This window comes from Tachyglossus aculeatus, chromosome 23, assembly GCF_015852505.1.
Source record: "Tachyglossus aculeatus isolate mTacAcu1 chromosome 23, mTacAcu1.pri, whole genome shotgun sequence".
Classification (NCBI taxonomy): Eukaryota; Metazoa; Chordata; class Mammalia; order Monotremata; family Tachyglossidae; genus Tachyglossus; species Tachyglossus aculeatus.
Window position 1 is genome coordinate 8,448,394 of NC_052088.1, and position 24,881 is coordinate 8,473,274.

The 24,881-nt window shown below is 46.1% G+C and overlaps 1 protein-coding gene across 1 annotated transcript in view; it reads left to right on the forward strand.

Moving 5' to 3' along the window:
* Positions 1-24,881, forward strand: part of BCL2L11 (BCL2 like 11) — an 80,482-nt gene that overhangs the window by 30,419 nt on the left and 25,182 nt on the right. Inside the window, 1 exon segment of the mRNA XM_038765716.1 lies at positions 10,378-10,490. Coding sequence (XP_038621644.1) covers positions 10,378-10,490 — 113 coding nt within the window.

The window sequence follows — 24,881 nt, forward strand, 5'->3', positions numbered from 1 at the left end:
TTTCATTCATTCGGTCGTATTTATTGAGCGCTTACTGTGTGCAGAGCACTGTACTAAGCGCTTGGGAAGTACAAGTCGGGAACGTATAGGCTTACTTGCCCGCTTGCGGTCAGTTCTGTGGTTTGTGGCCCAAGTTTTGTTTATTTGCGGGTGTTTCGTCCGCTGCAGATTAGCCTGGCTCACAGCAGGAACCGTGAAGCTGTGAGATGAGAGGTGACAGCTAATGGGAGGCCTTCATTTTTCTATAGTAATTAAGTGCTTACTATGTGCCAGACACTGTGCTAAGTGCCGGGGTAGATGCAAGCTCATCAGGTTGGACACGGTCCTTGTCCCACAAGGGGCTCACAGTCTTAATCACCATTTTCCAGGTGAGGGATCTGAGGTACAGAGAAGTGCAGTGACTCGGCCAAGGTCACGGAGCAGACAAGTGGCCAGCCGGGGATTTTGAACCCAGACCCTTCCAACTTCCAGGTCCGTGCTCTATCCACTAGGCCATGGCCTTCAGGGCCAAAAAACCATCCCAGGTTAGGCCTTGTTTGGACTGCATCCCTCGAGCCCAAGGATAAAAACGAATAAAACAAAGATGAGAAATAGAGTGGGAAGGTGGGGGAACAGCATAAGCAGGAGAGTACAGCGAGAAAGTGAGGATTTAATCAGTCGTGTTTATTGAATGCCTTTTGTGTGCAGAGCACTGTACTAAGCACTTTGGAGGGTACAATCCAGCAGACACATTCCCTGCCCTCAATGAGTTTGCAGTCTAGAGGGGAAGGCAGACATTAATAGAAGTGCATAAATTCCGGATATGGACGTAAGTGCTGAGACGCTGAAGGAGGGGGGAATAAAGGGAGCAAATCAGGGCGACGCAGAAGGGGGTGGGAGAAGAGGAAAGGAGGGCTTAGTCAGGAGGAGATGGGCCTTCAATGAGGCTTCAAAGATGGGGAGAGGAATTCTCAATCAATCAATCAATCAATCGTATTTATTGAGCGCTTACTGTGTGCAGAGCACTGTACTAAGCGCTTGGGAAGTCCAAGTTGGCAACATATAGAGACAGTCCCTACCCAGCAGTGGGCTCACAGTCTAAAAGGGGGAGACAGAGAACAAAACCAAACATACTAACAAAATAAAATAAATAGAATAGATATGTACAAGTAAAATAAATAAATAGAGGGAAGGTGTTCCAGGCCAGAGGCAGGACGTGGGCGAGATTTAAGTGGGGTCAAGAGACTTTCTATTCATGACTCTGCCATGAGAAATAAATATAGCTGCACTTATGTGGGGATTTTCTACTTGGAGAATAATGTGAACCTGCTAAAAAGAGAAAAAGGATCTAAACCTAAGTTTTCCAATAGGATTCGATAGCTTGCTCTCCGGGATTTCGCCGTTTGTCGATCTCTGGAGTAAGCCCTTTGTTTTAAATGCATTTTCACGAAAGAGGCTTCCTTAGGTATGCCGGCTTGTCAGTTTAGGCGGGATTTTAGACTGTCTCCCCCTTTTAGACTGTGAGCCCACTGTTGAGTAGGGACTGTCTCTATATGTTGCCAGTTTGTACTTCCCAAGCGCTTAGTACAGTGCTCTGCACATAGTCAGCGCTCAATAAATACGATTGATGATGATTTGGAAGAGTGAAGGCGTGGCGTTGAAGGCGCTCCCTGACAGCCCTGGTGCTTGGAGGGGAAAGAGAAAAGTCGGTGGTCAGAGATCAGCCTACAGAGCCCAGTGGGGTGCTGATTTCTGACCAAGCTTCCGAGAGAGCACCCGCAAGGAATTAATAATAATAATAATAATAATAATAGTGGTTTTAGGTGCTTACTATAGTCCAGGCACTGTACTAAGCGCTGGGATAGATAAAAGGTAATCGGGTTGGACACAGGCCCTGTCCCACACAGGGCTCACAGTCTTAATCCCCATTTTACACATAAGAGAACTGAGACCCAGTGAAGTGACTTGGCCCAGGTCACATAACCAGACAGCCAAACCCGGATTAGAACCCAGGTCCTTCTGACTCTCAGGTCTGTGCTGTATCCACTAGGCCAAGCTGTTTCTCTGACTACTTCGAATCAGCGTGGCTCAGCGGAAAGAGCCCGGGCTTTGGAGTCAGCGGTCCTGGGTTCAGATCCCGGCTCTGACGACTGTCAGCTGTGTGACTTTGGGCAAGTCACTTCACTTCTCTGGGCCTCAGTTACCTCATCTGTGAAATGGGGATGCAGACTGTGAGCCCCCCGGTGGGACAACCTGATCACCTTGTAGCCTCCCCAGCGCTTAGAACAGTGCTTTGCACATAGTAAGCGCTTAATAAATGCCATTATTATTATTATTATTCTTAATCACTAACAGTACAAATTCAAAAGTCTAGAAGAAGTGGAGTGGCCTTTGGAGAGGACCTTCATTTTGTTGCAATCAGGAGCAACTGCAAGGTTCTCTGGTGTTTTAGACTGTGAGCCCACTGTTGGGTAGGGACCGTCTCTGTATGTTGCCAACTTATACTTCCCAAACGCTTAGTACAGTGCTCTGCACACAGTAAGTGCTCAATAAATACAATTGATTGATTGATTGATTGGTGTTTCCTTTTTGCTCAATTATACGAAGCCGTTTCAGGAAGCAGCATGGCCTAGTGGCTAGAGCATGGGCTTAAAAGTCAGAGGTCCTGGGTTCTAATTCTGGCGCTCCACCACTTATCAGCAAGTCACTTCACTTCTCTGTGCCTCAGTTACCTCATCTGTCAAATGGAGATTGAGACTGTGAGCCCCATGTGGGACAGGGATTGGGTCCAACCTGATGACCTTGTGTCTGCCCCAGCGCTTAGAACAGTGCCTGGCACATAGTAAGCGCTTAACAAATATCATCATTCTTGTCCTAATCCCAGCTCCGCCACTTGTCTGCTGTATGACCTTAGGCTAGTTACTTCCCTTATCTGGGCCTCAGTTACCTCTTCTGTCAAACGGGGATTAACCTCAGGGTCACACCTGAGAAGCAGTTCATCATCAATCGTATTTATTGAGCGGTTACTATGTGCAGAGCACTGTACTAAGCGCTTGGGAAGTACAAATTGGCAATGTATAGAGACAGTCCCTACCCAACAGTGGGCTCACAGTCTAAAAGAGTGGGCTCACAGTCTAAAAGAAGCAGTTGCCGAAGCAGCGTGGCTCAGTGGAAAGAGCCCGGGCTTGGGAGTCAGAGGTCATGGGTTCGAATCCCGGCTCCACCACTTGTCTGCTGTGTGACCTTAGGCTAGTTACTTCACTTATCTGGGCCTCAGTTACCTCTTCTGTAGAATGGGGATTAACCTCTTAGGGTCGCACCTGAGAAGCAGTTACCGAAGCAGCGTGGTTCTGTGGAAAGAGCCCGGGCTTGGGAGTCAGAGGTCAGGGGTTCAAATCCCGGCTCTGCCAATTGTCAGCTGTGTGACTTTGGGCAAGTCACTTAACTTCTCTGGGCCTCAATTACCTCATCTGGAAAATGAGGATTAAGGCTGTGAGCCCCCCGTGGGACAACATGATCACGTTGTAACCTCCCCAGCGCTTAGAACAGTGCTTTGCACATAGTAAGCGCTTAATAAATGCCATCATTATTATTATTATTATTACTAGCGCTTAGAACAGTGCTTGGCACAGAGTAAGCGCCCAGCAAATGCCATCATTATTATTACTAATCAGTTGACGGATGCGTCACTTATAGCCGGGGTTCCTGGTTCCGATAGCACTGCTGCGGTAATGTCACAGTGCTCTGCACTGCACAGGTTTGGTAGTTCACCGATGACAATCATCAATCGTATTTATTGAGCGCTTATTGAGCGACAATGATAAGTCGAGTCTGGAAAATTTCCAAGTCCCCGTCCAGTAGAGCCGTTGACGCTTCCCGTGCATCTTTTAAATCCATCTCAGCGGTGATGCTACGGCCTGAGAGATGATGATAATAATAATAATTATGGTATTGGTTAAGCGCTTATTGTGTGTCAGGCACTGTACCGTCAGGCGCTGGGGTGGGCACAAGCAAATCGGGTCCCTGTTCCACATGGCTCTCACAGTCTCAATCCCCGTTTTACAGATGAGGTCACTGAGGCCCAGATTCATTCATTCATTCATTCAATCGTATTTATTGAGCGCTTACTGTTTGCAGAGCACTGTACTGAGCGCTTGGGACCTCGCCCTGGGGTGAAGTAACTAAGCGCTGGGGTGGATACAAGCAAAACAGGTTGGACACCGTCCTTGTCCCACATGGCGCTCACAGTCTCAATCCCCATTTTGCAGATGAGGGAACTGAGGCCCAGAGCAGCAAAGTGACCTACCCAAGGTGCCATTTTTACCCATTATTTCTCTCTTATTTGGGAGCCCGAAGGTAGGGCTATCAATCAATCAGGCGTAGTATGGAGCGCCTACTGAGCACAGAGCGGTAAGCGTTTAATAAATACCACGCTACCGATTTCAGGCACCTCACTGCCCAAGGCAAGCGCCGCTCAGCAGATCCTTACCTGATCCGTATTTAGTTGTAAAGTAAATACGTTTTCCGCCAGAAGTCAGCAACCGTATTACTGGAACAAAGGAGAATGTCACGAGTTATTCTTTCCAGTGGTTTTAGGAAGAAGAAAGTAAGGATTTATAGAGGAGTTGTTTTTAGATTGTTTGTAGTCACCGACTTCAGTCCACTTTGCAACGTAATTCTTAAAATGCAGGCCTTTTTTTTAAAAAAATGGTATTTAAGCGTTTACTATGTGCCAGGCACTGTTTTAATTGCTGGAGTAGATACTAGGTCATCAGGGTGGATACAGTCCCTGTCCCACATGGGGCTCACTTTCTTAATCCCCCTTTTACACGAGAGGTAACTGAGGCACAGAGAGGCGAAGCGATCTACCCAAAGTCGTACAGCAGGCAGGCGGCCGAGTTGGGATTAGAATCCAAGCCCTTTTGATTGGGTGGCAGACATTAATATAAATAAATTTATTTATTTATAAATAGACTGTGAGGCTTTTAGACTGTGAGCCCACTGTTGGGTAGGGACTGTCTCTATATGTTGCCAATTTGTACTTCCCAAGCGCTTAGTACAGTGCTCTGCACACAGTAAGCGCTCAATAAATACGATTGATGATGAAATAAATAGATACATAATAAATAAATAGAATAAACGTGAATAAGGTTGTTATACTTTACAGTCCAGGACTACTCTGTGCTTTATTTTTCTGCAGTTAGCAGCTCTGTTTTAAAATCATGCCCCAAGGCAGTCAGTCAGTTGTATTTATTGAGCGCCTACTGGGTGCAGAGCACTGTACTAAGCGCTTGGGAGAGAACAGTATAATAATAAACGGATACATTCCCTGCCCACAACGAGCTTACATTCTAGTGTTCTGCAGGGCACATAACATCCAGGAAGGGGGGACCCTCGGGGGGCTTCCGGATTTATTCATTCAATCGTATTTATTGAGCGCTTACTGTGTGCAGAGCACTGTACTAAGCGCTTGGGAGAGAACAGTATAATAATAAACGGATACATTCCCTGCCCACAACGAGCTTATAGTCTAGTGTTCTGCAGGGCACATAACATCCAGGAAGGGGGGGACCCTCGGGGGACTTACGGATTTATTCATTCAATCGTATTTATTGAGCACTTACTGTGTGCAGAGCACTGTACTAAGCGCTTGGGAGAGAACAGTATAATAATAAACGGATACATTCCCTGCCCACAACGAGCTTATAGTCTAGTGTTCTGCAGGGCACATAACATCCAGGAAGGGGGGGACCCTCGGGGGGCTTCCGGATTTATTCATTCAATCATATTTGTTGAGCGCTTACTGTGTGCAGAGCACTGTACTAAGCGCTTGGGAAAGAACAACACAATAAACAGACACGTTCCCTTTCCACAGCAAGCTTACAGTCTAGAGGCGAGGGGGTGACAGGCCTTAATAGAAATAAATCAATCAATCATATTTATTGAGCACTTACTGTGTGCAGAGCACTGTACTAAGCGCTTGGGAAGTACAAGTTGGCAACATATAGAGACAGTCCCTACCCAACAGCGGGCTCACAGTCTAAAAGGGGGAGACAGAGAACAAAACCAAACATACTAACGAAATAAAATAAATAGAATGGATATGTACAAGTAAAATAAATAAATACTGTAATAAATATGTACAAATATATATACATATATACATTAAAGTTGTGGGTATAAGTGCTGTGGGGTTGGTAGGGGGGATGAACTCGGAAAGAGGGCAGTGTGGCCCTTGGAAGCACCTGTTTCCAGGAGCATTCTGATGCAGGGAATGATTGGAAACTCCACGACATGTTTGTTGCACCTTTTTTTCTGTGTGTGGGGCATTTAGTAATAATAATAATAATAATAATGGCGTTTGTTAAGTGCTTACTATGTGCAAATAATAATAATAATAATAATGGCATTTATTAAGCACTTACTATGTGCAAAGCACTGTTCTAAGCGCTGGGGAGGTTACAAGGTGATCAGGTTGTCCCACGGGGGGCTCACAGACTTCATCCCCGTTTTGCAGATGAGGCAACTGAGGCCCAGAGAAGTGAAGTGACTTGCCCAAAGTCACCCAGCTGACAATTGGCGGAGCCGGGATTTGAACCCATGACCTCCGACTCCCAAGCCTGTGGTCTTCCCACTGAGCCACGCTGCTTCTCTGTTTGTTCAACGCTACGTGCCAGACACTGCTCTAAGCTCTGGGGTTGATAGGGGATGGACAGTCTTTTAGACTGTGAGTCCACTCTTTTAGACTGTGAGCCCACTGTTGGGTAGGGACTGTCTCTATGTGATGCCAATTTGTACTTCCCAAGCGCTTAGTACAGTGCTCTGCACACAGTAAGCGCTCAATAAATACGAGTGATTGATTGATTGATTGATTGACAGTCTGTGTCCCACATCGGGACCGCAGTTTTCACCCCCATTTTCCAAGCGAGGTAACCGAAGCCCAGAGAAGCGAAGTGAGTTGCCCAAGGTCTCACAGCGAAGTGGCAGAGGCAGGATTAGAACTCAGGTCAGAGTCCCGGGCTCTAGCCACTAGGCCGTGCTGCCTCCTGTGCCAGGCGTCTTGACAGAGTGATCCGTGGGTTTGTTTGTGAAGTGATTCCTCCAGCCTTTGGTTTTATTTTCTTAATCTTTGTGGGGCGCGCTCTTAAAGGAGTGATCCAGGAAGGGAATACGCTAGGAGATCAATCAATCAATCAATCAATCGTATTGATTGAGCGCCTACCGTGTGCAGAGCACTGTACTAAGCGCTTGGAAAGTACAAGTTGGCAACATATAGAGACGGTCCCTACCCAACAGTGGGCCTGTGATGTGCTGAATGGTTGCTAGTTTTGTTGACTTTTACAATACCAGGATCAACAAACCTGCCTATTTCTTGAAGAGCTGTAATAATAATGACGGTATTTGTTAAGCGCTTACTATGTGCAAAGCGCTGTTCAAAGCAGACTAACCTAGCAGAACACTTGAGACATTTCAGTGCTTCCAACTTCAGGGTGATGCTGAAATGCCCTTTTTCTAAGTACCTTTTTCTGGGTAAGCAGCGTGGCTCAGTGGAAAGAGCCCGGGCTTTGGAGTCAGAGGTCATGGGTTCAAATCCCGGCTCCGCCAATTGCCAACTGTGTGACTTTGGGCACGTTGTTCTCTGTCTCCCCCTTCTAGACTGTGAGCCCACTGTTGGGTAGGGACCGTCGCTATATGTTGCCAACTTGGACTTCCCAAGCGCTTAGTACAGTGCTCTGCACACAGTAAGTGCTCAATAAATACGATTGAATGAATGAATGAGCTTATCTGTGCCTCACTTACCTCATCTGTAACGTGGGGATTAAGACTGTGAGCCCCCCGTGGGACAGCCTGATCACCTTGTAACCTCCCCAACGCTTAGAACAGTGCTTTGCACGTAGTAAGCGCTCAGTAAATACGATTGAATGAATGAATGAACTTATCTGTGCCTCACTTACCTCATCTGTAAAGTGGGGATTAAGACTGTAAGCCCCCCTGTGGGACAGCCTGATCACCTTGTAACCTCCCCAGCGCTTAGAACAGTGCTTTGCATGTAGTAAGCACTTAATAAATGCCATCATTATTATTATTATTATTATTATGTGAGCAAATTTAAGCCTGAAGTGTATCTGACTTCCCTAAGGTCGCATAATATAATTTGTTGTCTGTCTCCCCCCCTAGACTGTGAGCCCGTTGTTGGGTAGGGACCGTCCCTATCTGTTGCCGACTTGTACTTCCCAAGCGCTTAGTACAGTGCTCTGCACACAGTAAGCGCTCAATAAATGCGACTGAATGAATGAATAAGTGGGAGGAGCAGTGTGGCCTAAAGGAAAGAGCACGGGCCTGGGTTCTAATCTCAGCTCTGCTCCTCATCTGCCGGGTGACCCCGGGCAAGTCATTTCTCCGTGCCTCGGTTCTCCCGTTCTTCCTCCTACCTCGACTGTGTGCCCCACGAAGGACAGCGACTTTGTCTAGCCTAATTAACTTGCTTCTACCCCTGCGTTCAGAACAGTGTTTGCCACATAGTGAGCGCCGAACAAATACCGTCAAGTGAGTAGCGCAGACTCCAAAAATGCTAACACTATGCTTGAGGTATTCCTTTCCTTTCAGAGGAGCAATCAATCAATCAATCAGTCGTATTTATTGAGCGCTTACTGTGTGCAGAGCACTGTACTAAGCGCTTGGGAAGTACAAGTCGGCAGCATGGGCCTGGGATTCGGATGACCTGGGTTCTAATCCCAGCTTCGCCACTTGTCTGCTGTGTGACCCTGGGCAAGTCACTTCACTTCTTTGCCTGGTACCTCATCCGTAAAATGGGGGAGTAAGACTCTGTGGGACAGGGACTCTGTCCTACCTGATTATCTTGATCTACCTCAGCAATCAATCAATCATATTTTTTGAGCGCTTACTGTGTGCAGAGCACTGTACTAAGCGCTTGGGAAGTACAAGTAAGTACAAGTACCAGCACTCAGAATGCCTGGCACGTAGTAAGCACTTAACAAATACCATGATTGTTATCATTGGTATTATCACTTGAGTATCCTAATGTCTTTAACATCTGCTTTATCAAGTTACCTCAGTTACCTCATCTGTAAAATGAGAATTAAGACTGTGAGTCCCCTGTGGGACAACCTGATCACCTTGTAACCTCCCCAGTTCTTAGAACAGTGCTTTGCACATAGTAAGTGCTTAATAAATGCCATTATTATTATTATTATTATTACATTAACGTCTTGTGGTGTTGTAACGTCTTAGTGTGCAGCCATTCAGAGTTTTGCCGTCCCCAAATATTTTGTCATCACATTCATTCAACGGGCTGTAAATGCCATTGAAAACTCAGCCTAATTTCCCCTCTTTGTCTCCCTCTTAAAAAAAGCAAAAAACAAAAGGACAATTAGACCGTTTACTGATTTGAATTTAAGCCTTACCAAAGGCAAACTCATCCCTAGGTTGTCATGCTACCAAGGTGTGGCTTTAACTGTCTCTCAGATTAGGTAGGTTTAGTGTCCAAGATTTCCTGATGCAATCATTTTCGGCATTTGGGAGAAATTTTCGTGATTGAAATTTTTAAAAAGCTTCCCTCGGTTTTCCTTTTCCCTTAAGACTCCAGCAACTCTTGGGACAAAACGCCTTCATTTCGTAAGTTATTTTGAGGATAGTCATAAGGCGATGGAGTTGGCTTTTATTTTCATTTTGTGTATTTCCCTCCCAATCAGTCAGTCCATCAGTGGTATTTACTGAACGTTTTCCGTGAGCGGAGCAATGTACTAAGTGCTAGGGAGAGTACTGTACAACAGAGTTGGTCAATTAGTTCCCTGCCCACAATGAGTTCATTTTATGCTATGTTAAAGAGCTTATTTCAAGGACTCCAAGATACAGAATCAATCAATCAATCATATTTATTGAGTGCTTACTATGTGCAGAGCACTGTACTAAGCGCTTGGGAAGTACAAATTGGCAACATAATGTTGCTTGACATTGGACAGACTCTGATTAATTACTTGAACCAGGACACTTTTCGGGAATCTTGAAAACTCTTGTTATGAGAAGCAGTGTGGCCCAGTGGAAAGAACACGGGCTTTGGAGTCAGAGGTCACGGGGTCAAATCCCGGGTCCCCCAAGTGTCAGCTGTGGGACTTTGGGCAAGTCACTTAACTTCTCTGTGCCTCAGTTACCTCATCTGTAAAATGAGGATTAAGACTGTGAGTCCCCTGTGGGACAACCTGATCACCTTGTAAACTCCCCAGTACTTAGAACAGTGCTTTGTACATAGTAATTGCTTAATAAATGCCATTATTATTATTATTATTATTATTACATTAATGTCTTGTGGTGATGCATTTTATTTCATGTGCGCCTCTAAAAAATTTCAAATTTTTTTTCTTTTTTATTCCAACGCAGCTTCCATTAGACAGCCCCAGTCTGTTCCTGAAGATATGCGGCCAGAAATATGGATTGCCCAGGAGTTACGACGCATTGGAGACGAGTTTAATGCTTCCTATTGTCCAAGAAGGGTAAAATTTCCATTATTTTCTATTGCCGTTTTAGGGGTTCGCTCCCCGGGATCTTAATGTCATTAGAAACGAGTGGTGTTTTACTTGCATCGCCCATCTCTCCTTTTCCCCACGTTATTTCAACAACATAATGCCTAAGATTAGAACAGATGAACAGACTATTTTAAGTGCGCTTTGAGATGTCAAGAAATTGGATTTCATTCCACTTTTTTAAGCCACCGTGCCGTTGACGTGAAAGTATTAGGTTTATGCAATTGAAAGTTTCCCCCCTATTCAAATTTAATAAAACTGTCGTACAGCCTGTGATTTTGACAGCCTTGGATGAGGCAAAATCAATCGAAAGCATTCCAATAATATTCAAGGGAAAGATAAAGTCATTAAAATGGGAATGCTTGGATTCCGTGATTCTACTAGTTCAATCAAAACTGCGTAAAGGAAGCAGTAAAGCTTTAGCTGGTGTTTGGAAAGGGAAAGATACAGTCTTTGCTTAGGTGTAATTTAGCCAGTGAAGTTAGTGACCTGTGATTTAACAAGAAAGCGGACTAGGAAATCAGTAACGTGGCTAATGTGTTATGTTCTCAAAATATAAGCAGCTTGATGTCACTTTAGAGGAACAATTAGAATGTCTTATTTTAAGATTTAACTGCCTATTCCCCTTAGAGGCTCTTCATTTTCAAAACGGTTACACTTTCAGTGGAAGCCACAGATTAAGGCCATTGACTCGAATCGAGACTGTTTATGCATGGAGATCCTATTTATTATTACTAGTAGTAGTAGTATTGTTGTTATTATGTTGGCCGTGTGAGACTTGAATAATGAAAAGTGCTCTGTGACTTGGAATGAGACTAACCTTGTTTAATGATAATGGTGAATTTTATTAATGTGTACACAAAATCAGCGTTCATAGTATAAGGAAGAGCGTTTCTAAATTTGGGTCGCCTAGGATGAACGTATAAAAATGAAGCGGATTGTATGTGGTTTCTTCCCTATCAGAATAAAGGTTTGCCCTCCTAAATGTTAAGTAGCTAGTCACCCTGGTAGCTCTAGATGTGTTATAATACGTGCAGGTAGCTTCACGAATTCAGCTAGCATTGTCTTTTCCATTTTTTATTTGACGTTTGAACATCTTTGGTGTGCCACATGAGGCTTGTGAGGTCTGTCAACCTCTTTTGTCTCATTTCCTTCATTCTCCCGATTCTCCCCCCCGAAGTATCTACTCCGAGGGTTTCTCGTCAGCCTGTTCTTTTCCCTATTTTGTTCCATGTCTCCCATGTGGTTCAGTTCTGGATTTTCTGCCCTCGTACACGAGGAGGGTGATCATTTTTCTCCTTCCTTCTTTTGGAGAGATTCTCCCCCCCACACACACATGATAGGAAAGGGGCTAGAATAACTATTTCCCCAAAAGGAAGCGAAAGAAAGGTCATCTGCAGAGGAGGAATGGTGTTATCAAGCGATGGCGTCTGGTGGGCATTAGAAAAGAGGCCGTTGCAGGCCAAAAGGACACAGAAGGTTGTCTTTCTTTCTCTTAGCCTGGGGTAGGTTTTGGTGACGCTTGATACATGGGGCTCCAGAGCCTTTTAATCATTTCCACCAGAGATTGTAGCGTGAGATTTCCGCACTCAAAGCAGGGGCTGCTAGGGATGTCCCGCTTTTTAGCTCTATCAACGATCGTGACTGCGATAGTGTTCGGGACTTGAAACGACTGTTGGTGGGATGAGACGGGAAGAGTTTTTCATCCTCATTATCTGTGTCCCTTAGATCTCCTTAACTTTTGTGTGTGTGTGTTTTTAATCGACCCCGTTCCCCTATTTGAATGATTGGGACTCTGCTTTGAGTTAAATTCCTCTCAGCGGGGAGGAAGAGATGTCTCAGGAAGTCGAAAGGACGGTAGAGAGTCATGTTTGACGGGGTCTAAGAAGCCCACAAGGTAGGCGTAGGCATTCATTCATTCATTCGATCGTATTTATTGAGCGCTTACTGTGTGCAGAGCACTTCGGGGGGGGTCTCACGACTCCCACCTGCTCCTCTGGGGTAATTAGGGGGTGGAAAAATTAATAGACTGTAGACTCTAGACTGGAAGCTCGTTGTGGGCGGGGAAATGGGTCCGTTGTTATAGTGTACTCTCCCAAGCGCTTAGTACAGTTCGGTGAGCGCTCAGTAAATACGATTGAAGTGAATCATGGGCTGGATGGTAGCTGGGAGGCTCAGCTCAATCTTCCCACTTCAGCAAATCATTCATTCAATCATATTTATTCATTCAATCATATTTATTGAGCCCTTACTGTGTGTGGAACACTGTACTAAGCGCTTATAATGTATTTGTTAAGCGCTAAGTGCCAAGCACTGTTCTAAGCGCCGGGGTAGATACAAGGTAATCAGGTTATCCCACGTGGGCCTCACAGTCTTCATCCCCATTTTACAGATGCAGGAACTGAGGCACAGAGAAGCTAAGTGGCTTACCCAAGGTCACACAGCGGACAAGCGGCGGAGCCGGGATTAGAACCCACATCCTCTGACTCCCAAGCCCGGGCTCTTTCTATTATGCCACACTGCTCTGCACACGAATCAGTCATCGGTATTTATTGAGCACTTGCTCTGTGCAGAGCACTGTACTAAGCCTTTGGGAGAGCACATATATAACAGACGCATTCTGTACCCACAGAGGTGATGGCTTACTATTTTGTGTTTTAAAAACGGAATTATTAAATCTCTTCCCTAATGGAGATAGATAATGGAGTTTCCCAAATGTTGATTTAGCTAACCAAACAATTAGGTGATCTTCTGGTTCTGCCTTGTTGTCCTTGGCTGGTTTGTTTTATTTACCGACCGTTTGGGAGATCTGCTGATGGCTGTTTTCTAATCCATTGGAGGGGATAGACCCTCCTCAAACTTGATCGCCTTCTCTTTAGTCCCATTTTTGAGCTCTGATTTGTAGAAACACATTTTTGTTTTATCTCGTGGGCCCGCTATTATCTCCTTATCCGTGGTTGATGAAAAGAATGAATGTGAACATTTTTGAACTTAAAGTGAGGTTAAGTTTCTGGTAACATTTATATCTGTTTTCAAATAGGGATAAGTGGAGATCTTGTTTTCCTGGGGAGATTATTGTAGGATATGGTGAGCCCTACTTCGTTGCATTTGCTTGTTTGTTTTATTCCGGGATTTGTTTCTATGTGCCAGGCACTGTTGAGAAGCAGCGTGGCTCAGTGGAAAGAGCCGGGCTTTGGAGTCAGAGGTCATGGGTTCAAATCCCGGCTCCGCCAATTGTCAGCTGTGTGACTTTGGGCTAGTCACTTCACTTCTCTGGGCCTCAGTTCCCTCATCTGTAAAATGGGGATGAAGACTGTGAGCCCCATGTGGGACAACTTGATCACCTGGTATCTCCCCAGCGCTTAGTAAGCACATAGCGCTTAAGCATAAGCGCTTAAATACCATCATTATTATTATTATAGTAAGCGCTTAATAAATGCCATAAAAAGCCATAAATAATAAGTTTATGCCATAAAAAGCGCTTAAGCATAAGCGCTGAACAAATACCATCGTTATTATTATAGTAAGCGCTTAATAAATGCCAAAAAAAAAAAGGCCTGGGGTAGCTATAAATTAACCAGATTGGATACAGCCCCGTCCCACATGGGGCTTGCAGTTTTAATCCCCATTTTGTACATGAGATCAAAGGGAAAAATCCGGTATTATAACCCAGGTTCTTCTGAATCCCGAGTCCGCGCTCTATCCACCAGTCCCCAAGGATTGTCACGCTGCATTTAATAGTGCGACTTTTCTGTTTCTGCATTGCCGAGTGAAGCCAGGTCAGATTTAGAGAAAACCGTTCCTTTTATAGACGTACCCTGAATCATTTGCCAAAATACCAGGATATACTGCATTTACTCAGATAGCTGCCCCCATCTTTTGGCATCATTTTTGCAACCCCAAAAGAAGGAAGGGCTAGTGTAGCAATATAAGAAGACAGTGTAGCATAGCAGTGAAGGAGCTGGAGAAGAATCAGTCTGGGTAATTTGTAAAAATTATTTAGGTTAATATCTGTCTCCCCCTCTAGACTGTAAGCACGGCGTAGGCAGGAAATGTGTTTGGTAGCTTAGTGGAAAGAGCCCGGGCTTGGGAGTCAGAGGTTGTGGGTTCTAATCCCGGCTCCGCCACTTGTCAGCTGGGTGCCTTTGGGCAAGTCACTTCACTTCTCTGGGCCTCAGTTGCCTCATCTGTAACATGGGATTAAGACTGTGAGCCCCACGTGGGACAACCTGACTCCCTTGTATCTACCCCAGCGCTTAGAACAGTGCTTGGCACATAGTAAGCGCTTAACAAATACCAACATTATTATTATTAGAACAGTATTAAATGTGATCAATTGATTGATAGAGCTTTTATTGTGCACAGGGTAATAATAACGATAATAATGATGGCATTTGTTAAGCGCCTACTATGTGCAAAGCACTGTTCTAAGCGCTAGGGAGGTTACAAGGTGATCAGGTTGTCCCACGGGGGGCTTACAGTTTTAGTCCCCATTTTACAGATGAGGTGACTGAGGCACAGAGAAGTTAAGTGACTTGCCCAAAGTCACACAGCTGTCAGTTGGTAGAGCCGGAATTTGAACCCATGACCTCTGACTCCAGAGCCAGTGCCCTTTCCACTGAGCCACGCTGCTTCTCTAGGCTACTCTATTAAAGGATCGGAAAGGTACGATTCTCTAGATTTCGTAGATTTGGGCCCTGCCCACAAGGAGTTCACAGTTGCAGACTGAGACCCAGAAATTAGAAAAAATTAGAAGTTAGAAAAAAATTGGAACAAAAGATATAGTGAGACCAGAAATTCGAAAAAGAATTAGAGAAAATTAGAAATTAGGGAAAAAGATAGGGGAAGTGGCCGAGTCTTAAGACTATGTACTAAAAATGATGATTGTGGTGTTACATTGCTACTATGCGCCAAGCACCATGCTACGTGCTGGGGTAGATGAAGCCAATCAGGTGAAACACAGTTCCTGTCCCATATGGGGCTCACAGTCTACGTAGTTAGGAGACCAGGTATTGATTCCCCATTTTACAGATTGGGAAACCGAAGCCCTGAGAAGTTAACTGACTTGCCTGAAGTAGGTAAGTGGCGGAGCCAGGATTAGAACCCAAGTCCTCAGACTCCCGGGTGGTGCCCTTTCTATTAGGCCATGCTTCATTTAAAAAAAAAAAAGATAAATGTGTCTTTTATTTCCTTAGAGATCTAGTGGTGGGGGAAGGGGAGGGGAATTGTATGAGTAAATATGGTAATCGTCCCTCTGTAGAAGTCACATTTTTCTCCACCGTTTTTGCCAGTAATCTGGTTTCCATGATTTTAGAAACAGCTTGGCATTCACGGACAACAGACAGATTTTTACTTGAATTTGATTTTAATTGGCAACGAGTGCTAAAAACTGACCTGCATCTTTTGCTGTAATGTGCGGAATAGAAACAAGATTATCCCATGAAACAATTAAAGGTCACGGGACTGATTTGCACTTCCTAATACCCTGTTAGAGTGTCACTATCCCTGCCCTCAAGAAGTTTATAGTCTAATGGGAATGACAGGCAGATCCGGTTTCTCCTTGTTCTCCCTCTTACTTGTGTGACCCCCTTTGTGGGACAGGGACTGTCCCACCTGGCGAATTTGCATCTACCCCAGTCTAAGCGCTTAACAAATACCATTAAAAAAAGTTATAATAATAATGATGGTATTTGTTAAGTGCTTCTAGACTGTGAGCCCACTGTTGGGTAGGGACCGTCTCTATATGTTGCCAACTTGGACTTCCCAAGCGCTTAGTACAGTGCTCTGCACACAGTAAGCGCTCAATAAATACGATTGAATGAATGCAAAGCACTTTTCTAACCACTGGGATGGATACAAGGTGATCAGGTTGTCCCACGTGGGGCTCACAGTCTTAACCCCCATTTTACGGATGAGGGAACTGAGGCGCAGAGAAGTTAAGGCACACAGCTGACAAGTGGCGGAACCGGGATTTGAACCCATGACCTCTGACTTCCAAGCCCGTGCTCTTTCCACTGAGCCGCACTTATGTTTCTGGTAGTGAGGGCAGAAGGAAAAAGACAACAAAAGTGAATGAATCCTTGTATTTAAATAAAAATCACAAGTGTTCCTTCGTTCAGTCTTATTTATTGAGAGTTTATTGTGTGCAGCGCACTGTATTAAGCGCTTGGGGATAGTACACTAGAACAGTACTTTGGCTTCACAGACTCCATCCTCTCCCGGTTCTCCTCTTATCTCTCCGGTCGTTCATTCTCAGTCTCTTTTGCAGGCTCCTCCTCCCCCTCCCATCCCCTTACTGTGGGGGTTCCCCAAGGTTCAGTGCTTGGTCCCCTTCTGTTCTCGATCTCCACGCACTCCCTTGGTGACCTCATTTGCTCCCATGGCTTCAACTATCACCTCTATGCTGATGACACCCAAATCTCCATCTCTGCCCCTGCTCTCTCTCCCTCCCTCCAGGCTCACATCTCCTCCTGCCTTCAGGACATCTCCATCGGGATGTCTGCCCGCCACCTCAAACTCAACATGTCCAAGACTGAACTCCTTGTCTTCCCTCCCAAACCCTGCCCTCTCCCTGACTTTCCTGTCACTGTTGACGGCACTACCATCCTTCCCGTCTCACAGGCCCGCAACCTTGGTGTCATCCTCGCCTCTGCTCTCTCATTCACCCCTCACATCCAAGCCGTCACCAAAGCCTGCCGGTCTCAGCTCCGCAACATCGCCAAGATCTGCCCTCTCCTCTCCATCCAAACCGCTACCCTGCTCGTTCAAGCTCTCATCCTATCCCGTCTGGATTACTGTATCAGCCTCCTCTCCGATCTCTTATCCTCTTGTTTCTTCCCTCTTCAATCCATACTTCACGCCGCTGCCTGGATTGTCTTTGTCCAGAAACGCTCTGGGCATGTTACTCCCCTCCTCAAAAATCTCCAGTGGCTACCAATCAACCCACTCATCAGGCAGAAACTCCTCACCCTGGGCTTCCAGGCTGTCCATCCCCTCGCCCCCTCCTACCTCACCTCCCTTCTGTCCTTCTCCAGCCCAGCCCGCACCCTCCGCTCCTCTCCCGCCGCTAACCTCCTCACTGTGCCTCGTTCTCGCCTGTCCCGCCATCGACCCCCGGCCCACGTCATCCCCCTGGCCTGGAATGCCCTCCCTCTGCCCATCCGCCAAGCTAGCTCTCTTCCTCCCTTCAAAGCCCCACTGAGAGCTCACCTCCTCCAGGAGGCCTTCCCAGACTGAGCCCCCACCTTCCTCTCCCCGTCCTCCCCCTCCCCATCCCCCTGCCTTACCTCCTTCCCCTCCCCACAGCACCTGTATTTATGTATAGATGTTTGTATGTACTTATTATTCTATTTATTTATTTTATTTGTACATATTTATTCTATTTATTTTGTTAATATGTTATGTTTTGTTCTCTGTCTCCCCCTTCTAGACTGTGAGCCCACTGTTGAGTAGGGACTGTCTCTATATGTTGCCAACTTGTACTTCCCAAGCGCTTAGTACAGTGCTCTGCACACAGTAAGCGCTCAATAAATACGATTGAATGAATGAACAATATAGCAGACACATTCTCTACCCACAACTAGCTTGGGCTACTTCAAGCGCGTAAGCCCATAAAGAAGCAGTAGGGCCGAGTGGATAGAGCAGGGGCCTGAGAGTCAGAAGGACCTGGGTTCTAATCCTGGCCCCGCCACTCCTCTGCTGTGTGACCTTGGGCAAGTCACTTCACTTCTCTGGGCCTCAGTGACCTCATCTTTAAAATGGGGATTTAGACTGTGAGCCCCATGTGGGACAGGGACTGTGTCCAACCTGACTAGCTTGTATCAACCCTATTCCTTAGAATAATAATAATGATGGCATTTATTAAGCGCTTACTATGTGCAGAGCACTGTTCTAAGCGCTGGGGAGGTTACAAGGTGATCAGGGTGTCCCACGTGGGGCTCACAGTCTTAATCCCCATTTTACAGATGAGGTAACTGAGGCACAGAGAAGTGAAGTGACTTGCCCAAAGTCACCCAGCTGACAAGTGGCAGAGCCGGGATTAGAACCCATAATAATAATAATGTTGGTATTTGTTAAGCGCTTACTATGCGCCAAGCACTGTTCTAAGCGCTGGGGTAGGTACAAGATAATCAGGTTGTCCCATGTGGGGCTCACAGTCTTCATCCCCATTTTACAGATGAGGTAACTGAGGCCTAGAGAAGTTAAGTGACTTGCCCAAGGTCACACAGCTGACAAGTGGCAGGGGTGGGATTTGAACCCATGACCTCCGACTCCCAAGCCCGGGCTCTTCCTTAGTGCCTGTCACGTAGTAAGCGTTTAACAAATACCCTTAAAAAAAAAATTTAAAAAGAGGGCAGGGTTTGTCCCCGTCAGCTCTATGGAACTGTCCTCTTCCAAGCGCTTGATCCAATGCTCTGCACACCGAGAGGTCAATCGGTACCACTGAGGGATTGAGAAAAGTATTAAGGATGATCGGGTGTAGTGGAAATTAATTGGGAGAAGCTTCCTGGAGGAGGTGTGATTTAACAAGGACTTTGTAGTTGGAGAGTGGTGGTGTAGCAGAATGAAGGGGAAAGGAGTTCCGGGAACCAGGACAGGCACAAGCAGAGGTTTTAACGCCGGAAAACCACCTCCAGGAGGCCTTCCCAGACTGAGCCCCCCGCCCTACCTCCTTCCCCTCCCCACAGCACCTGTATGTATGTTCGTACAGATTTATTACTCTCTTTTACTTGTACATCTTGACTATTCTATTTATTTTATTTTGTTAATATGTTCTGCTTCGTTGTCGGTCTCCCCCTTCTAGACTGTGAGCCCGCTGTTGGGTAGGGACTGTCTCTATATGTTGCCAGCTTGGACTTCCCAAGCGCTTAGTACAGTGTTCTGCACACGGTAAAGCGCGCAATAAATGCAATTGAATGAATGAATGAAAATGAAGAGCCTGACTATACCTGTGAAGCGTTAACTTGAGCCAAGTGAGGAGTGTGAACTCCGGAGAAGTGAGAGATGTGAGCGGATGGATAGGATAGGAGAACTGGTGGAGGACCTTGAAGCCGGTTTGTAGAAGTTTCTGCTCAATGTGGGGACTGTAGACTAAGTTTCTTGTGGGCAGGAAACATGTCTACCTAACAGTAATAATAATAATGACATTTATTAAGCACTTATTATGTGCAAAGCACTGGTTCTAAGCGCTGAGTGGATACAAGGTGATCAGGTTGTCCCACGTGGGGCTCACAATCGTCATCACCATTTTACAGATGAGGCCCAGAGAAGTTAAGTGACTTACCCAAAGTCACACAGCTGACAAGTGGCGGAGCGGGATTTGAACCCATGACCTCTGACTCCAAAGCCCGGGCTCCTTCCACTGAGCCACGCTTCTTTAATAATAATAATTGTGGTATTTGTGAAGCGTTTGCTACTTGCCAGGCACTGTGCTGAGCGCTGGGGTGTATGCAAGCAGAACGGCCTGGACCCAGTCCCTGTCCCACGTGGGGCTCACAGTCTCAATCCCTGTTTTGCAGACGAGGGAACTGAGGCACAGAGAAGTGAGGAGACTTGCCCAAGGTCACACATCTGTTGCAGCGTATTATCCCAAGCGCTTTGTATAATGCTGTGCACATAGTAAGCACTCAGTAAGTACCTTTGATCGATTGGTGTGGAGGGAAGGGGATCTTGAGCCCCATGGGGGTCTGTCTAATCCGTTTGCGTTGTAATTGCCTCAGCGCTTGGCACAGTATTTGGGGCATAGTGTGCGCTTAATGATTACCGTAACTAACTGGGAAGCCATTGAAGGTTTTTTGAACAATGGAGAGATGTGTGCTGATTGACTTTCTAGAAAGATGATCTGGCTGCAGAGGGTTATGTAGACCGAAGTGGACATTTGGTATTTGTGTCGTCCATGTTTCCCCCCTCACTCCCCCAACCACACACAAACACACACACACACACACAAACACAGCCGGTACGAACATAGCCATGCGTTACATAATTTCTGTATTTCTATTAACATCTTATCTCCCCCCTAGACCTTAAGCTCGTTGTGGGCAGGGAACGCCTCTGCCGACTCTGTTGTATTGTACTCTCCCAAGTGCTTAGTTCAGTGTGGTGTGACATGGTAGGCGCTCAATACATTCCAGGCTGATTGATTAATAATAATAATAATAATAATAATAATGCATTTATTAAGTGTTTACTATGTGCAAAGCACTGTTCTAAGTGCTGGGGAGGTTACAAGGTGATCAGGTTGACCCTCGTGGGGCTCACAGATTTAATCCCCATTTTCCAGATGAGGTCACTGAGGCCCAGAGAAGTTAAGTGACTTGCCCAAAGTCACACAGCTGACAACTGGCGGAGCCGGGATTTGAACTCATGACCTCTGACTCCAAAGCCCGGGCTCTTTCCTACTGAGCCACGCGTTGGAGGCAGGGCAGAGGTCAGCGAGGAGATGTGCATCTCTCCATCCATCTCCATCCCCCCCGCCTTACCTCCTTCCCTTCCCCACAGCACCTGTATATATGTATATATGTTTGTATGGATTTATTACTCTATTTTACTTGTACATATTTATTCTACTTTTTTTTATTTGGTTTATATGTTTTGTTCTCTGTCTCCCCCTTCCAGACTGTGAGCCCACTGTTGGGTAGGGACCCTCTCTAGATGTTGCCAACTTGGACTTCCCAAGCGCTTAGTACAGTGCTCTGCACACAGTAAGCGCTTAATAAATACGATTGAATGAATGACTGTGCAGTTGGGTAGTTGGGAGATGATGGGAGGGCTCCAAACCAGAGTGATTCTTTGAGGGGGAGACGGGGCTGGAAATTTTGTGGAAGCAAAGCTAGTGAGGATCCAGCGATACAGAGCGGGAGAATTTAAAATGGATAAGAGAGAATCACCCCTCTCAGAGTTGCGCCTCTTCCAGTCCTCTACCAGTCTCGGCTAGGGGAGGAAGAATCAAGCAGAGGCCTGTCCATTCCTTTCCAAGCTTGGGCAGTGGCTAGCAAGTGGTTCCTTTTATGCTTCCGACTCCCCTTCCGTGGCTAGCCTTTTCCTTGGCCACTCATTTCTCCACCTACCTTGCTTCCTCCTTAAAACTCTGTTCTAACTAGCCCTTTGCAATAACTTGGGGCTATGGAAATTCAATAATGGGAAATATGGGACGGCCAGATTGGTTCAATTCGCTCGGAAATGTGAAATAAGTTGCCGGCGTGTACTGCTTAACTGACAGGTTTAATGTAACATGTAGTTTGTTGTAGTTTGTTGTAAATACGATTGAATGAATGAATGAATGAATTCCCTTCAAGGCTCTGCTGAGAGCTCACCTCCTCCAGGAGGCCTTCCCAGACTGAGCCCCTTCCTTCCTCTCCCCCTCGTCCCCCTCTCCATCCCCCCCATCTTACCTCCTTCCCTTCCCCACAGCACCCGTATATGTGTATATATGTTTGTACATATTTATTACTCTATTTATTTTATTTGTACATATCTATTCTATTTATTTTATTTTGTTAGTATGTTTGGTTTTGTTCTCTGTCTCCCCCTTTTAGACTGTGAGCCCACTGTTGGGTAGGGACTGTCTCTATATGTTGCCAATTTGTACTTCCCAAGCGCTTAGTACAGTGCTCTGCACATTGTAAGCGCTCAATAAATACGATTGATTGATTGATTTGGGGGTGCTCAATATAACAGAGCTGATAGCTATGTTCCCTAACCAAAAAGGAGTTTCCATTCTAATAGGATCAGATCACTGGCTTTCTATATAATCTGAGCAGTGAGTACCCCTTGAGTGGACTCAGGAGCGTGGCTCAGTGGAAAGAGCCCGGGCTTTGGAGTCAGAGGTCGTGGGTTCAAATCCCGGCTCCGCCAACTGTCAGCTGTGTGACTTCGGGCGAGTCACTTCACTTCTCTGGGCCTCAGTTACCTCATCTGGAAAATGGGGATTAAAACTGTGAGCCCCCCCCGCCGTGGGACAACCCGATCACCTTGTAAGCTCCCCAGCGCTTAGAACAGTGCTTTGCACATAGTAAGTGCTTAACAAATACCATCATCATTATTATTATTATTATTATTATTATTGTGCAGCTAGAAATGCGGAGAGGATTGACCAAGTACTCCAGAGAGAACAGAAAGGGAGAAAACGTCTTTGGAACTTGAAATGAGGAGCAGCTGTTTCCTTCATTAGCCTGTTTATCCTGTATAAGGACCAAGAAATAAAATTGCAGTTGCCGTCAACACTGCCAGTGCCGGTGGTTAAAGGGAAACCTTCACAAACTGCATTCTCCCAGACGGATTTAGGCAGTTCCTCCAAAAAGACAGGAGAGTGACTTGAAATGAGATTGAGAGTAGAGTCTTTCCCGGTCAGTCAATCCGTCCATCGTATTTATTGAGCGCTTACTGTGTGCGGGGCACTGTACTAAGGAGGGCGTAGTTCAACGCTTAGAACAGTGCTTTGCACCTAGTAAGCGCTTAATAAATGCTATCATTATTATTATTATAGAGCATGAGCCCGGGAGTCAGAAGGTCTTGGGTTCCAATCCCGGCTCCGCCACTCACCTGCCGTGTGAACTTGGGGAAGTCACTTCACTGCGCTGGGCCACAGTTACCTCATCTGTAAAAGGGGGATATAGACTGTGAGCCCCGTGTGGGACCGGGACTGTGTCCAACGTGATTAAGTGGTGTCAACCCCAGCGCTTAGAACAGTGCCTGGCACGTAGTAAGCACTTAACAGATACCATCGTTATTATTAAGCGCTCGGGAGAGTGCAACACAGTGATATAACAGACACATTCCCTCCCCACAACAAGCGGTGTTATCTAAGACCCTGAATCATCATCATCATCAATCGTATTTATTGAGCGCTTACTATGTGCAGAGCACTGTACTAAGCGCTTGGGAAGTACAAATTGGCAACATATAGAGACAGTCCCTACCCAACAGTGGGCTCACAGTCTAAAAGGGGGAGACAGAGAACAAAACCAAACATACTAACAAAATAAAATAAATAGAATAGATATGTACAGATAAAATAAATAAATAAATAGAGTAAAAAAATATGTACAAACATATATACATATATACAGGTGCTGTGGGGAAGGGAAGGAGGTAAGATGGGGGGGATGGAGAGGGGGACGAGGGGGAGAGGAAGGAAGGGGCTCAGTCTGGGAAGGCCTCCTGGAGGAGGTGAGCTCTCAGCAGGGCCTTGAAGGGAGGAAGAGAGCTAGCTTGGCGGATGGGCAGAGGGAAGGCGTTTCCAGGGTGCTTCATTGTGACAGTTGCCAATATGTTGCCAATTTGTACTTCCCAAGGGCTTAGTACAGTGCTGTGCACATAGTAAGCACTCAATAAATACGATTGATGATGATGATGATGATGACAGCCCTCTTTTTATTTCCCTCCTCCCCCTTCCTCCCGTCAAGATTGGCTCGCTGCTCAGTAACCACCACTCCGACATGGTTTTGAGTCGCTTTTTCAAGTCACAGCTTACGCTGTGCACGTCTCACCGCGCTCCCCCACCCCGGTCTGAGACCAGATTTGTGCAGCGGGGTGTGTTTCAACGGCTGACTGGGCAGCGTGTTGATCGTGCGCGTCCTCGGTCCAGGCCGGTGCCCACGTGCGGATTTGAGCGTGTCCTCTCTCAGAGGCACAGGTGCACACGTGTGCGTGACTGCAGCCGGTGCTTTCTCAACCTCCGGGAGGAAACGAAGATGTACACGAGGCGAGGTTTGGCGTCCTCGCCCGCGAGAACCCAGAATGAGAAACTTGACGCCGGGCCGGCCAGCTGAAGCAGAGCCTGGTGATTTGTGTTGTGGTTCACATTCAGCGCGGTTTGCCTTCGCTCTTGTCTGAGGTCGCGGCGAGCAGGGTACAGTGTGTTCTTAACAGGCAGCGTTTCAACTAGCGGGGCCAAATCTCGGAAATTTGCTCGTAATAATAATAATAATGATGATGGCATTTGTTAAGCACTTAACAAACGGGGGGGATACAAGTTTGTCCCGTGTGGGGCTCACAGTCTTCATCCCCATTTTACAGATGAGGTAACTGAGGCACCGAGAAGTTAAGGGACTTGCCCAAAGTCACACAGCTGACAAGTGGCGGAGCCGGAATTTGAACCCATGACCTCTGACTCCCAAGCTGGTGCTCTTTCCATTGAGCCACGCTGCTTCTCGTAATGGGAGGGGAGCGTTTCTGCTCATTCCGCCGTGCTGTACTCTCCCAAATTCTGAGTACAGTGCTCTAGCACACGGTAAGCACTCAATAAATACCATTGATTGACTATAATAATAATAATAATTCTGGTGCTCGTTATGCACGTACTATAGTCAAGTACTGCTCTAAGCACTGGGATAGATACATGCTAATCAGATTGGACGC